Source organism: Poromitra crassiceps (genome assembly GCF_964638095.1).
Source record: "Poromitra crassiceps genome assembly, chromosome: 17".
NCBI classification, from domain to species: Eukaryota; Metazoa; Chordata; class Actinopteri; order Beryciformes; family Melamphaidae; genus Poromitra; species Poromitra crassiceps.
In genome coordinates this window covers 2,893,598-2,909,212 of record NC_139635.1, presented here as the reverse complement: position 1 = coordinate 2,909,212, position 15,615 = coordinate 2,893,598, and the positions used below count along the sequence as shown (strand labels likewise).

Here is a 15,615-nt window from a genome sequence, read left to right as displayed (position 1 = left end):
TGTAAATCATATTGTTATTGTCTGCTTTTATTGTAGTGTTTTGTTTATGTATTCATGATGGGTTTATTGTATGTGTTGTAACCCACGTATTTATGTGTTTTTGTCAAGTTTTTTATTGTGCGTTTGTGTTAGAATAATTGTTGTTTCATTTTTTTGATTAGGGGATGGGGTTATGCGTAGAAGAGTGGGATTGGGGTCTCTCAAGGGCAGTCTGAGTGTATGCCTGTGTATCTGTTTTCATAACACTGGGCCAAATAATGGTCTGTATGTATTACTAGTGCAGTGCCCGTACCCCCCAAAGCACCCCCCCCCCCGCACACCCATATACACTGCACTCCGTCAGGTCCCCCCTGAAGCGCACTCCCCAAGTTTGAAGTCGATCCAACAAACGGTTCTCGAGATACGCGAAGGACAGACATAGTGAAAGTCCTGGAATTATTGTATAAAGAAGATATATATATATATATATGCAGTGCCCCTTCCCCCTGTCAACACCCCATGGGCGTCCCCCCCCCCCCCCCCACTGCACTCCCGTCAGGTCACCGTAAGTGCATTCCCCAAGTTTGAAGTCGATCTGACAAACGGTTCTCGAGATCCGCGAAGGACAGCCATCCAGAAGTCGATTGGACAGACAGTCCTGGAGGTACCTGAAAGCTGTGATGTTGTATGTAGAATTGCACAAAATTTACGACTGAAATATCTGGCGTTCCCAGTAACGCACGCGACAAGTTTGAAGTGAATTGGACGAATGTTTCTCAAGATAAACTGCTTTTTGTGTTGACACTAGGTGGCGCTGTCAATTTGCAGGAAATTCATCTGTTGCGTCCCCCTAAGCGCACTCCCCGAGTTTGAAATTGATCAGACGAACGGTTGTCAAGATAAACCACTTTTTGTGTTTCCAGTAGGTGGCGTTGTGCCAAATTGTATGAAATTCGGCACTGCACTCCATCACGTACTCCTTAGTACACTCCCAAAGTTTGAAGTAGATCCGACCAACGGTTCTCGAGATCCGGGAGGAACACACAAGGAACACACGCACAGACAGACAGACAGACAGACAGACGCACTGACAGCGACAATCTCACACAGAAACACACAGAACACACGCACAGACAGACAGACAGACAGACGCACTGACAGCGACAACACACAGAACACACGCACAGACAGACAGACAGACAGACAGACGCACTCACAGCGACAACACACAGAACACACGCACAGACAGACAGACAGACAGATGCACTGACAGCGACAATCTCAAGACAGACAGACGCACTGACAGCGACAATCTCATAATCTCCTGGCGGAGATAATAAAATATGTACATTGCAGCTATCGACATAGAGTTGTAGATGTTTATTGCAAGCAGTCTTCCCTCAGTCTTTTCCAACTCTGAGCTGTCTCCGTGGCTAGAAAACAACGTTGAAATTGAAATTGAAAATGAAATTGAAATTGATGACCGCAAATTCGCAGGTCCCAGCTAGCTATAATGGAGCCCTATGCTAATGCTAGCTACCTAGGCTAGCCGTAGCGCTCTGGATCTTTTGGGAAACAATGCGAAATAAGCGCTTTGCCCGTTTCCTCTGCTTCTCTCCTCTTCTTCTTCGAGCTAACTACACATTTAACCCTTGCCATTATCGTTTCATGAACAAACAAAGTAAAGTTGAGTAGTAGCAAGATTGCGTGAAGAATGTTGTTGTTTTTCACGACAGCCAAGCGCCCCCAGGGCCAGGCGACTCAAGCAATGAGCGGCAGCTAGCAGTAGCCTAGCTGCTGCTGCTGCTGCTGTATTTCTCTCTCAACTCGCTCCAGTCTCCTCAACTCTCTCTCTCATTAGGTTCAAAAGCCCACGCGAATCTAACGTTATATCCGTCAGTAATTCTGTCAGTTTTCTGCCAGCTAGTTAAATTCAACACACACACACACACACACACACACACACACACACACACACACACACACACACACACACACACACACACACACACACACACACACACACACACACACACATTGTTGGTCAGGATATGTAACGTTAACGTTAGCCTATTTGTTTTGTGCCGTTCAATATTGCTAGTGCTGTATCAACTTCAACTTTCACTTTGGAAACAGGCGAGTTAAATTCACAGTTGAAGACTTGTACTCACTTTGGGTTGAAAACAGGAAAGTCTTGTCTTGTCTTAAAAGTGTTCACAACAAAATAACTGACTTCTCATGCGCGGGGGACGCCCCGGCGACATTAAACAAGCGCACCCAGTGCAGAGAAGCACTAGCGCCGGGGAGGGGGAGGGAAGGCATCTCTGAGTCTGAACTGGTGCGCTCGTTTAATGCCGCCGGCACATCCCCCACGCGTCACGGTAAGTGGACTTGGTATTTTTTATTATTAAAACGGCAACAATTTAATTCAAACAGATAATTAATCACGATGATCCGATGTAGAAGGCTCAGAGGTCGATGGGGAGTCGGCCAATCACGATGGTCGATGCCATCGTCCATCGTGCCAACCCTAGTGTAGGCCTATCGACTGTATATATTATCCCTATCTCATAACGACACCATCACATCATATACCTGTTAAAAACAGAGTTTTGATCCAATTCAGGTTATTTTGTTGACTGGGGTGGGACAATAGAAACGTGTTTGCAGCGGGTAAACAGCGGAGACAAAAGAAAAGATTGGAGGATTTACAGTGGACTCAATTAAAACTTGGTGAAACACTGAGCTGCCGCCGAGGACAGAGAGAGATGGAGAGAGCTTGTGACAGATTGGCTGTGATGCCAACGACCCTCCGGGTTATAGCAGGTGAAGGTGATTAGCCTATTGCAAGTAGGCTACAATGTACAAGTTTTCTCAATTCATTTACCATAACCCCTCCTTGCGATGTGATAAAAGTTTCTCAGTGAATTATAGTTGATTGCCTCACCGCATAATCTGCTGGTTACCCAATTTTAGCAGCAGAATTTGATGTCCTGACGTGGCACGTCCGTGCGTAATGACGTTTCTGCGCTGCGCAGCGCGGAGATTATGGTGCGCTCAAGTGCAGCGAGTGTTTTAGCGCCTAAGAGGTGCTTTTCAAAGCTCTTAACGCAAAGTAATTGCGCGCTGCTGACGATAGGATAATGCCATCTATCCCCACATTTTAGCGCTGAAACGCCTGCTTTGGCATGTGACACGCCTATGCCCAGTACAATTATAACAGGCATGCGCTTGTGCCCACCCCCAATTACGGCGTTAAACGAGTGCAAACGCTAAATTACCGCTTTTGCAAGATAGGGCCCATGCTCTACTTGGAAATCTCAAAAATGTTTGCGGGCAATATCTGACGGTAGCCTAAATGGTACACAAGCCAAATAATGTGTTTTCAGAGCACTTTTTATTTTAACGATAAAAGGAGCTGTCCATCAGGGCTGTCTGCAATAGGCTAATTAACAAATAATAATATATATAATGAATTACAAATTAAATAACAGTATCATTCAACAATGGAGAAATGCATTCTCACAATAATAATAATAACAATAACAATAATAATAATATATTTTCCCCGCACAAAGATCATAATGTTTTGCAAATGATTTGGCGGCCCACTTGTACCTTCGTGGCGTAGCAGTGGGCCCTGGCCCACAGGTTGGTAATGGCTGGCCTACATGTTTTGACAAATAAAGCTCATCTTAATTAGAAACCCTTTATCATTTTAGGTTTTATCCTTTCTAAGGTCGGCTACTAGTGATGCGCGGGTCAGGGTTTTTTAAGGCCTGCGCCAACCCAACCCATCATTGGAGCCAGCCCGTCCCGCCCGGCCCGTTAAAATATCTGAAAATTCCGAACCCAACCCAACCCAGGAGCCGGCAATGGCCAATTTAATGTAATGTCTCCGCAGCAGAGCTCTCCAAGGTGTGCAAAGTAACTCTGTCTCTCTCCCCCCCTCTCTCTTTCTCTCTCTCACACACACAGACACTCACATGCGTGCGCGACAACAGTTGACTGCTCTGGATGCGTTGCGCGGCTAGTAGTAGAGATCGTAGATAGTAGTAGAGAACCTACTCACGTTGCAGTAAAGTTGACAAATAGATCACAGTCGAGTCCACAACAGAAAATCTGCGGTGGCATTCGTTTTATGGAGACTTCAAATAATAATTACAGCAAATAATCCTTCCAAAATGTTTGTTTTGAGAGCATGGCTACCTCATTGAAGCGTTTCTTTACTCCATGTAGGCTATAGGGTGCAGCAGGTGCAGATGGCTTCAGAGTCACCTTGTCTGTCTGATTGTGTGTAGGCCTACGTGTGTGAGAGTTCACGTCTTAATAAAGGGTTACTCTGCGTGTTTCACTGCTCTAAATTATTTAATAATGTTGCTTTGTCACGTTCTGAGCCTGCCCTGCGCGCCGCGCACCCGCGATATTTTCATAATTTGCCTGCGGGGTTTTGGGTGCTTTTCCTGGGGCTCAGAAAAACAACAAAAGAATATGAGTCATTATTAGGCCAGTTAGAGCCAACCAAAGTAAGCATGGAGATTCATAATCAGATTGACGGTGTTACAGAGAGCCAAGGTCACGCCCTCTTCCGAGTTAGGCCAACGGATTTCATCCACCATTTATTTTTCCATAGGCATTTCATAAAATGCTTATAAAAAACAGTTTTACTTGGTCAAACCAAGCGATTCAGCTATATTAAAAATCAGCAGAGACCATATAACATTTCAGTTGGACCAAAAAAGAATAAAAAAATAAAAAATTGACGTTTTATTTTTAAGTTTAGGTCCAAGTGAAGTGTTCTATGGTCTCTAATTATTCTAAATGAATTGCTTGGTTTGAACAAGTAAAACTATTTCTATAAGCATTTTCCGATACGTCTATGGATAAAAGTAGGGCAGATGAAATCCCTTGGTTTGGATGCCTGAAACGGAAGCGGCCATGACTTTCGCTCTCTATACAAATGAAAGCAGGCACTGACCTGGCACCCGGCCAAAGCCAAGGTAATAATGATGATGATAGCACTCAGGATGTAGTTTAAATCAGCCACTGCCGGCTCTTTCAGCTCCCCGCCGAAACGGAAACACTGGTACGTGTCTGTGGACGTATCATTGCTGCTTGCTGTCGAGCCATACTCCATGATGGCCATGGGCAGACCCACGATCAGCATGAGCAGCCACACCGCCATGCTAGCAGCCACGGCGTGCAGCGTCCGGTAGAACTCCACGCGTTCTCTCTGCTTGTAGAAGGCCAGGTAACGGATGACCAGGATGATGATGTAAAACATGAAGGCCAAGTACATGTGGGCATGGATCATACCACTCACCACCCTGTAACAAGGAACAGCATGGGTCATACCACTCACCACCCTGCAACAAGGAACAGCATGGGTCATACCACTCACCACCCTGCAACAAGGAACAGCATGGGTCATACCACTCACCACCCTGCAACAAGAAACAGCATGGATCATACCACTCACCACACTGCAAGAAGGAACAGCATAGATCATACTGTAGCACTCTCCACCCTGTAACAAGGAACAGTATGGATCATACCACTCATCGCCCTGTAACAAGGAACAGCATGGATCATACCACTCATCGCCCTCTAACAAGGAACATTACAGATCATATCTCATCGCCCTGTAACAAGGAACAGCATGGATCATACCACTCATCGCCCTGTAACAAGGAACAGCATGGATCATACCACTCATCGCCCTGTAACAAGGAACAGCATGGATCATACCACTCATCGCCCTGTAACAAGGAACATTATGGATCATACCACTCATCGCCCTCTAACAAGGAACATTATGGATAATATCACTCATCGCCCTCTAACAAGGAACAGTATGGATCATACTACTCACTACTTAGTAACAAGGAACATTATGGATCATACCACTCATCGCCCTCTAACAAGGAACAGTATGGATCATACCACTCACCACTCTGTAACAAGGAACATTATGGATCATACCACTCATCGCCCTGTAACAAGGAACAGCATGGATCATACCACTCATCACCCTGTAACAAGGAACAGCATGGATCATATCACTCATTGCCCTGTAACAAGGAACAGCATGGATCATACCACTCATCGCCCTGTAACAAGGAACAGTATGGATCATACCACTCACCACCCTGTAACAATAAATGGCATGGATCATGCCACTCAGCACATTTAGTAACAAGGAACAGCATGGATCATACCACTCAGCACGTTGTAACAAGGAACAGCATGGATCATACAACTCACTCAACATACTCATCATACATACTCACTCAAGGAACAGCAATTACTGTTCTGAAGCCATTGCTCTCTTAAAGGAATAGAGTATCACTGGAATGAGCCTGGAAGACCTGGATGCTAGCACTTCCGGCTCATAGGTGTAAAAGGTAATGGGGCTTTATGCATGGGGATTTCAGTTAAATGCATGAAATAAGGTATGTGGTAAAGTTAATGAAACAGCGAAGTTTGTGTTCAGCAAGATAATCTTTACAAATGAGGACCGCTCTTACTGTATGAAGACATTTGAAAATCACATCTACATCAATCACATCTAAAAAAAACACATCTACGCTTCAAAAGTAATAAAAGTGGTCCTCATTCGTGAAGCGCCCCCAAAATTCGGTAAATGCCCCCAGTTTGTAGACAGTGGGGGGAAAAGCCCCCAAATATGTTTTAAATTTCTTACACTGGACAGTACCCACCTACAGAAGCCTTCACCTAGTCTCCAAGACCCAGAGGCATATGAGTAGATCCTAAACGGCACGGTGAGGAGGAAGAGGCTGTGGATGATGAGCAGGTTGATGACAGCGGTGGTGGTGACGGACCTAACATTGGACTGCATGATGGTAATCATCAGAGACATGCTGACGCTGCCTCCAGCTAGCACCAGGCTGTACAGAGCCAGCAGAGCCCATCTGTAGCTGTCAGGCAGGGGCAGGCTGGAGCTGTTCGAGGTAGCAGACCCCTCCATGTCACCCTGATGGTCTAGTTCAGTTGTGTTGTCATCTCTCTTCTCTTCTCTTCTCTTCTCAGCTCTCCTCACCTCGTGTCCCTCTCTTCTCTTCAGGCTCTAAAATAAAAGACAAAATATTGATGTTGAGATGTACTGTGTTATTTGATATGTACTGTGTTCTTTGATATGTTTGATATGTACTGTGTTCTTTGATATGTACTGTGTTCTTTGATATGTACTGTGTTCTTTGAGATGTACTGTGTTCTTTGAGATGTACTGTGTTCTTTGATATGTACTGTGTTCTTTGATATGTACTGTGTTCTTCGATATGTACTGTGTTCTTCGATATGTACTGTGTTCTTTGAGATGTACTGTGTTCTTTGAGATGTACTGTGTTCTTTGATATGTACTGTGTTCTTTGATATGTACTGTGTCACTGAGAGCCAGTGTTGGGAAAGTTACTGAAAATTGGTAATTAGTTACAGTTACTAGTTACTTCTCTCAAAAGGTAATTTAATTACTTTATAGTTACCAGTTACTTCAAAGTAATTAGTTACTAGGGAAAGTAACTTTTGCGTTACTTTTAAAAGTCCGCTTCGATTGTTATCAATGCACACATTATGTTAGTGTTGCTGTGCCACAGTGTGGCATTGAACCTTCGCTTATTGGGGAGGCTTATAGCCTATCAAGGTCATTAGCCTCTGGGGCTCTGGCTGCAGCTCTCTCCCCGGACTAGGTCTGAGGATCAGAAACTGGGTAATCCTCTGAAGTTGTCCGTTATTTTCATGTCCTAAAGTAACTAGTAACTAGCCCAGTTACTATTGTAGTAACTGTAACTGAGTTACTGAATTTGAAAAAGTATTTAGTTAGATTACTAGTTACTGAAAAAAGTAGTTAAGTTACAGTAACTAGTTACTTAGTAACTAGTTACTCCCAACACTGCTGAGAGCAATGCTCTCTTTTTCAGGAGTGCCCTGTTCACACTCACAAACACATTCACACCTGGAAGCTGACCAGTACAACCACAGTCTGAACTGCTGGCCACTGAGTGTGCCTTGCACGCTTTGCGTAATTATATAAAATGCGTCGTTTGGAGACGAAAGTGCCTGGAATGAACTGCAGAGCCCTCGACGCAGGAAACTGAAAGTGCATAAATTATGAAAAGCCCTCCTTTAAGGGTCTTGCTCAAGGGCACCTCAGTGGTGGTAATGAAGGAGGGGCAATCACTGCTTTTCTCTTCCCCATCCAGATTTATCCTGCCGGTCCCGGAGATTGAACAGACAACCTTCTGGTCACAAACTTGCTTCTCTAAACTGCCCCTCGATTGTTAGAGCCATGCACAAAGCCTGTTCTTTTTATGCCTCCGCCGGCGAAGCCAGGCCGAAGGCATTATGGATCCGGGTTGTCCGTCCGTACGGCCATCCGTACGGATGTCCGTCCGTACGGATGTTTGCTAACGCCATATCTGAGGAACGCCTTGACGGAATTTCATCAGATTCGCCTTAAACATTCACTTAGGCTCAAGGATGATCTGATTAGATTTTGGTGGTCAAAGGTCAAAGGTCAAGGTCACTGTGACCTCTCGAACGCCATTTTCAAGCTTGTTAACGCCATATCTGAGGAACGCCTGGACGGAATTTCATCAGATTCGCCTTAAACATTCACTTAGGCTCAAGGATGATCTGATTAGATTTTGGTGGTCAAAGGTCAAAGGTCAAGGTCACTGTGACCTCTCCAACGCCATTTTCAAGCTTGTTAACGCCATATCTGAGGAACGCCTGGACGGAATTTCATCAGATTCGCCTTAAACATTCACTTAGGCTCAAGGATGATCTGATTAGATTTTGGTGGTCAAAGGTCAAAGGTCAAGGTCACTGTGACCTCTCGAACGCCATTTTCAAGCTTGTTAACGCCATATCTGAGGAACGCCTGGACGGAATTTCATCAGATTCGCCTTAAACATTCACTTAGGCTCAAGGATGATCTGATTAGATTTTGGTGGTCAAAGGTCAAAGGTCAAGGTCACTGTGACCTCTCCAACGCCATTTTCAAGCTTGTTAACGCCATATCTGAGGAACGCCTGGACGGAATTTCATCAGATTCGCCTTAAACATTCACTTAGGCTCAAGGATGATCTGATTAGATTTTGGTGGTCAAAGGTCAAAGGTCAAGGTCACTGTGACCTCTCGAACGCCATTTTCAAGCTTGTTAACGCGATATCTGAGGAACACCTGGACGGAATTTCATCAGATTCGCCTTAAACATTCACTTAGGCTCAAGGATGATCTGATTAGATTTTGGTGGTCAAAGGTCAAAGGTCAAGGTCACTGTGACCTCTCCAACGCCATTTTCAAGCTTGTTAACGCCATATCTGAGGAACGCCTGGACGGAATTTCATCAGATTCGCCTTAAACATTCACTTAGGCTCAAGGATGATCTGATTAGATTTTGGTGGTCAAAGGTCAAAGGTCAAGGTCACTGTGACCTCTCGAACGCCATTTTCAAGCTTGTTAACGCCATATCTGAGGAACGCCTGGACGGAATTTCATCAGATTCGCCTTAAACATTCACTTAGGCTCAATGATGATCTGATTAGATTTTGGTGGTCAAAGGTCAAAGGTCAAGGTCACTGTGACCTCTCAAACACCATTTTCAAGCTTGTTAACGCGATATCTGAGGAACGCCTGGACGGAATTTCATCAGATTCACCTTAAACATTCACTTTGGCTCAAGGATGATCTGATTAGATTTTGGTGGTCAAAGGTCAAAGGTCAAGGTCACTGTGACCTCTCAAACGCCATTTTCAAGCTTGTTAACGCGATATCTGAGGAACGCCTGGACGGAATTTCATCAGATTCGCCTTAAACATTCACTTAGGCTCAAGGATGAACTGATTCCATTTTGGTTATCAAAGGTCAAAGGTCAAGGTCACAGTGACCTAACAAATGCCATTTTCAAGCTCGGTAACGCCATATCTCAGTAACACATTGACTAAATTTCTTCACATTTGGCTCAAATATCCAATTCTGCACAGAAACGCCTTGATGCAATTTCTTCCAATTTGGCTCCAACATCCACTTGGACTCAAGAATGAACTAATGGCGGAGGCATAAGTCCGCGTTGCGGTCGTTCTAGTTTAGACTTGACTCTTTCCCGGCCATTGATGAGATGTTCCCTCATTTATACGACAACGCTTCTGCCTGTTATCTACTATTATACAGTAGAAGGCGCTGTTACACACCTTGTGAAATAGTACAGCACTTCCAGGTAAAAAAATAAGCGAAGAAGCTCCGTCAAAACCCGGAAGGAGAGGATAGATGGTTTCTCCCTTAGGATCACATAATGATACTGGCTGGTAGGAGTGGGCGATACCACAAAATTCAGCTTCGATCCAATACCAGGTACTATAGGGCCAGAATCACCGATATCGATACCAATACTTTTTATTATTAAATGCAGCTTCTGTACTTTCATGTAGGGGAGAGCAGTGTGTCATGATTTATGAGGTGAATGCATCTTCAGTAGGCTAAATCTGAATTCATTTATCAAAGATCAAGGATCAGGAAACTTTATTGTCATATGCAGCAAGCTACAGTACAATGCAAGTTAAAAGCCCCGGGCCATAACTTTGCTGATAGAAAATAAAATACAAAAAGAAACATGGTAAAAGTTAAAACACAAAAAAAACACAATAAAAATGATAAAGATCGACACAATAGAGGAGCATTCTAGTGGATGTGCAAACTGTGCACGTCAGAGAAAAAGGAAAAAAAAACATAAAGTGCAAGGTCTTTATATGTAGTGCAAAAGGGTCTGGTTAAAGTGCAGAAACAGGTGGACTATTTAGAGTTCATGCACTGTGTAGCTTGTGGGAAGAAGGTCTTCCTCAGCCATTCATTTACAGTATGTAGCACTTTGTATAAAAAAAAGTAAATGAAGCCCTTTTATCATCACTATTGTAGCGTCCGCCCCGGGACGTGACATGGAAGGAGGAGGCGATACTTGACTTGCAATTCTGTGCATTTATTGCATCCTACAACAGGTTACTATCAGCTGTAACCTACGCTAATAACAGGAGAACTATCCCAAGCACCCATCCCTTAACTGTCCACCCACAGACTCACACCACAGCAACGTTCCACTTCCTCTCTCACCAAGAGCCGCCTTTCAGTGCTCCTTGGAATCCTCCCACTGGTGCGTTAATGGCTCATAGGAAACTAGCAATGTCGTAGCACAACGTAAACACCTTTCTAGGTCGCCACACTATCCCCCCCTTTAAAACACTCCTCGTCCCCGAGGGACACAATAAAGCATGCACATGTACATCAAACAGAACAATTTTTTTCTCTCATTACATTACATTACATTACGTCATTTGGCAGACGCTTTTATCCAAAGCGACTTACAATAACACATTTTTGTCAGCAATAGAGCAATCAACTATGGAGCACAGTCTATGACAACTACAACTTCTGAAGGAACAGTGGTACAAGTTTAGGTTAGTGGTACAAGTTTAGGTTAGTATTTTTAGGAGGGGCGAGGTGACCTGCACTGGTGGAGGAGCGAAGGGAGCGCTGAGAGGTTTGGAACCTGACCATAGATTGCAGGTACAGGGGAGCTGACTGGTGTACAGCCCTGTAGGCCAGTACCAGTGTCTTGAATTTGATGCGGGCCGAGATGGGAAGCCAGTGGAGATCCTGGAAGAGGGGAGTGACATGAGAGAATTTAGGTTGGTTGAATACCAGACGGGCTGCAGCGTTCTGAATGAGCTGGAGCGGTCGGATGTCGGTGGCAGGTAGGCCGGCCAGGAGCGCGTTGCAGTAGTCCAGGCGGGAGATGATAAGAGACTGGACCAGGAGTTGAGTCACTTCTCTTGTGAGAAAGGGACGGATTTTGCGGATGTTGTAGAGAGAGAACCTACAGGAGCGTGCTGTCGCAGGTATGTTGGCTGAGCAAGACAGCTGGTTGTCAAGGATCACCCCAAGGTTCTTAGCTGTTTGGGAGGGAAGTACAGTGGTGTTGTCAATGGAGATGGAGAGATCTGCGAGAGGGCAGTCTTTCCCTGGGAGGAAGAGTAGCTCTGTCTTACCAAGGTTGAGCTTGAGGTGGTGGGCAGACATCCAGTCACCAATGTCTTTGAGGCATGCAGAGATGCGAGTCTCGATTTGAGTGTCGGAGGGGGGGAAGGAAAGGAAAAGCTGGGTGTCATCAGCATAGCAGTGATAAGAAAAGCCATGAGAAGAGATCACATAGGCAAGAGATCTGATATAGAGAAGGAAAAGTAAGGGGCCCAGGACTGAGCCCTGGGGGACACCGGTGGTAAGAGGACAGGATCTGGAGAGGGACCCTCTCCATGAGACCTGGTATGAGCGGTTCGAGAGGTAGGAAGCAAACCAGGAGAGTGCAGAACCTGAAATGCCGAGGTCAGACAGAGTGGAAAGAAGGATTTGGTGGTTGACTGTATCGAAGGCAGCAGACAGGTCAAGGAGGACAAGGACAGAGGAGAGGGATGAGGCCTTAGCAGTGTGAAGGGCCTCTGTGACAGCAAGAAGAGCTGTCTCAGTGGAGTGAGAAGCCTTGAAACCGGACTGCAGAGGGTCCAGGAGGTCATTTTGGGAGAGATAGAGAGAAAGCTGTTCGGACGCTGCTCGTTCGAGGGTTTTGGAAAGGAATGAGAGAAGAGAGACAGGTCTGTAGTTCTGAATAGCAGTAGGGTCAAGGGAGGGTTTCTTAACACATTGAGTGCCAGCGACGCCATATGGCGTCATTAGAAATTTACCGTAGGCTGCCAGCGACGCCAAATGGCGTCAGTAACTCCAAATTGTTTTTTTGACGGGGGGGGGGTGTCGATCTAAGCTTCTTACATCGCCTCTTACAATATTGTAGCTATTGGAGGTCTATAACCTATTTTACAAACCCATTAGGTGGCGACAGCACTCTCCTGATAAGAGAAAGTGGAGCCAAACACACAGAAGAAGTCGCTGGGGAAAAAGGAAATCGCATCGCATCCGTCCGTATGCATCGACATGCATGAAGCCAAACGCCAGCTGTGCCCGCAGCAGCTGCATCCGCTGTCACAACTGAGCACCTCCGTGTCCGCTGCAACAGCACATTCGCATAATCAGCCTTATTATTCTCAACTGGAAGCATGGGAGCCCGTGACAAACACACGCGGAACCAAAAAGCTGGATGTCACGCACCAAACTCAGCAGAGAGCCACCAGACACATAAGACACACCCAGGAGGAGGCGTGTGCAGTTGAGGGGGGGGGGGGGTGGGGGGGTGGGGCACGCAGAGCAGCATACACCTCACCCAGACAGACCCAGACATCAGAAAATTAGCTTCAGAGTCAGTGATGTGCTTGAAATGTTTAATTTCACAAAAGGCTCATTATCTCAGCTCGTAGAAAAAAAGGGCTGTTTTTGGTTCAATCAAGCTATCTTCTCCGGCTCATAACTAAAGAACGGAAAATGGGATCAATAAACTTTTTTTTGCAGGTGATAGAAGAGAATCTCATCGTTATTTGTCCGTGTTCAGTGTTACATAGTAATTATTAAAGAAATTATATGACTGTTTTAAAATGCATTGCGGCCTATGTGGCACAGCAAGCAACCTTTTGCCCAAGGGCCGTGGCACTCAAAGTGTTAAGCAGAGGCTTGACTCTTGCAGTCTTTAGAGCAGGCGGAACAAGACCAGAGGACAGAGAGGAGTTTATGAAGGTAGTGAGGAAGGGAGATATGTCAGGTGAGATGGTTTGGAGGAGAGAGGAAGGGATAGGATCGAGGGGGCATTAAGTGGCTCGGTTCGAGCTGATGAGTTTAAGCACTTCACCGGGAGAGAGGGGAGATAAGGAAGGTAATCCAGGGACAGCGGGCCGGGAAGCAGGATTGGAGTCAGGAGTGTTAGTGAGGGTGCCTGGAGGATGGAAGGAGGAGCTGATGTCATCCACCTTTTTAGTAAAGAAGGTTACAAAATCATCAGCAGAGAGGGAGGAGGGAGGGGGAGGGGAGGGAGGGTTGAGGAGCGTGGAGAAGGTGGAGAACAGTTTACTGGGGTTGGATGCAGAGGACTGGATTTCAGAGATGAAGAAGGAGGTTTTTGCTTTGGAGACAGCAGAGGTGAAGTTGGAGTGGATAAGGTGGTAGGAAGAGAGATCTTCAGGGTGATGTGATTTTCTCCATTTTCTCTCAGCTGCCCGAAACTCAGTTCGATAAGTTCGCAGAGATTCAGTCAGCCAAGGAGAAGGGGGAGAAGATCAGGCAGGCTTAGTGGTGAGTGGGCAGAGAGAATCAAGAGCAGAGGAGAGAGAGGATAGAAGAGTGGTGGAAGCGTCGTCAGTGGACAGGAGAGCAAATTGCTCGGCTGAGGGAAGCAAGAAGAGGACGGTAGAAGAGAGGGATTTGGGTGAGAGAGTTTTTAGGTTGCGTCGGGTGGTGGTAGAGTGAGGGGGAGATGGGTGGGAGGAGGGGAGGGGGATGGGAAGAGAAAAGGTGATAAAGTGGTGGTCGGATACAGGAAGAGGAGTCGCAGTGAGGTTAGAGGTGGAGCAGGATCTGGTGAAGACCAGGTCAAGCACATTCCCTGCTTTGTGAGTAGGAGGAGATTGAGAGAGGTAGAGGTCAAAGGATGAGAAGAAGTTAAAGGTCCCATTCCGTGCAAAAGCTGTTTTTACTTGTAAATGCATATATACTGCTGTCAGCCCTCCCTGTAACGAGTGGTCACACGCTCAGAACTGCCACAGTTGGATTTGTCCCTATCCAGCGTCCCCCTGCAGTCTCCTCCAAGCCACACCCCCAAACGTGTTGTTTGCCCAGAGAGGAATCTGGAGAGAATATCGACGTCACTAGCTTCCTCCTGCATACTGCGCGGGTCCCTCTCACACAAGCTACCTGCACCATTTAGTCTATAGCCACAAAATTAACACTTCTAGCTGGAGCGACGCCAACTGTACGTGATCCAGCAACTGCAGAGGTGCATTCGGTAAGTCTAGGCATTTTGAGATGTCCTCTTTAGCGTAGTACCGTTAAGTTAACGATAACTCGCAACCTAGCGTGCTGGTCCACAGACGCTAATCTGATTGGCCGCTGGGAGCCTGGGGCGGGCTCTCCCTCAGCGGCCAATGGGAACTGTTAGTTCTGAATATATTATAGAAACAGGCCATTCTTGGGAAGCGACCAGATGAGGAAGTGAGAACTCCGTCACAACAAACGGGGTTGCAATATTTTCGACAGATTAATCCAGAATCATGTTTTATGGACCAGAGACACACGTTTTTAAGAGGTTACAGCTGCACGAATTGGGACCTTTAAGGAAAGGCAGAGATTGTAAGGTTACTGGCTGGATGTTGAAATCTCCCAGAAAGATGAGTGGAGTACCATCCTCAGGAAAGACGGAGAGAAGGGTGTCCAGCTCGTCCAGAAAGTCACCAAGCAGACCAGGTGGGCGGTAGATTACCACAATGTTGAGCTTGATGGGTAGGGATATGGCAACTGCATGGGACTCAAAAGATGAGATAGACAGATGAGAGAGAGAGGTGACAGTGTAGGTCCATTTGGGAGAGATGAGGAGACCAGTGCCTCCGCCACGAGAAGGAGTAAGCAGCAGAGAGAGCTAGTAGCAGTGTTTTCCGGAATGATCCAGGTCTCTGTGAGAGCTAGAAAGTGGAG

General features: G+C 45.9%; 1 protein-coding gene across 1 annotated transcript in view; it reads right to left on the bottom strand.

The window, feature by feature from the left end:
* LOC310792003 (putative G-protein coupled receptor 141) overlaps positions 1 to 6,967 on the bottom strand; it is a gene marked incomplete at both ends in the record, with an annotated part of 10,732 nt that extends 3,765 nt beyond the window's left edge. The window contains 2 exons of the mRNA XM_083653685.1: positions 4,958 to 5,306; positions 6,699 to 6,967. Coding sequence (XP_083509811.1) covers positions 4,958 to 5,306; positions 6,699 to 6,967 — 618 coding nt within the window. The remainder of the gene's footprint in view (positions 1 to 4,957; positions 5,307 to 6,698) is intronic.
* Positions 6,968 to 15,615: the final 8,648 nt, after the last annotated feature.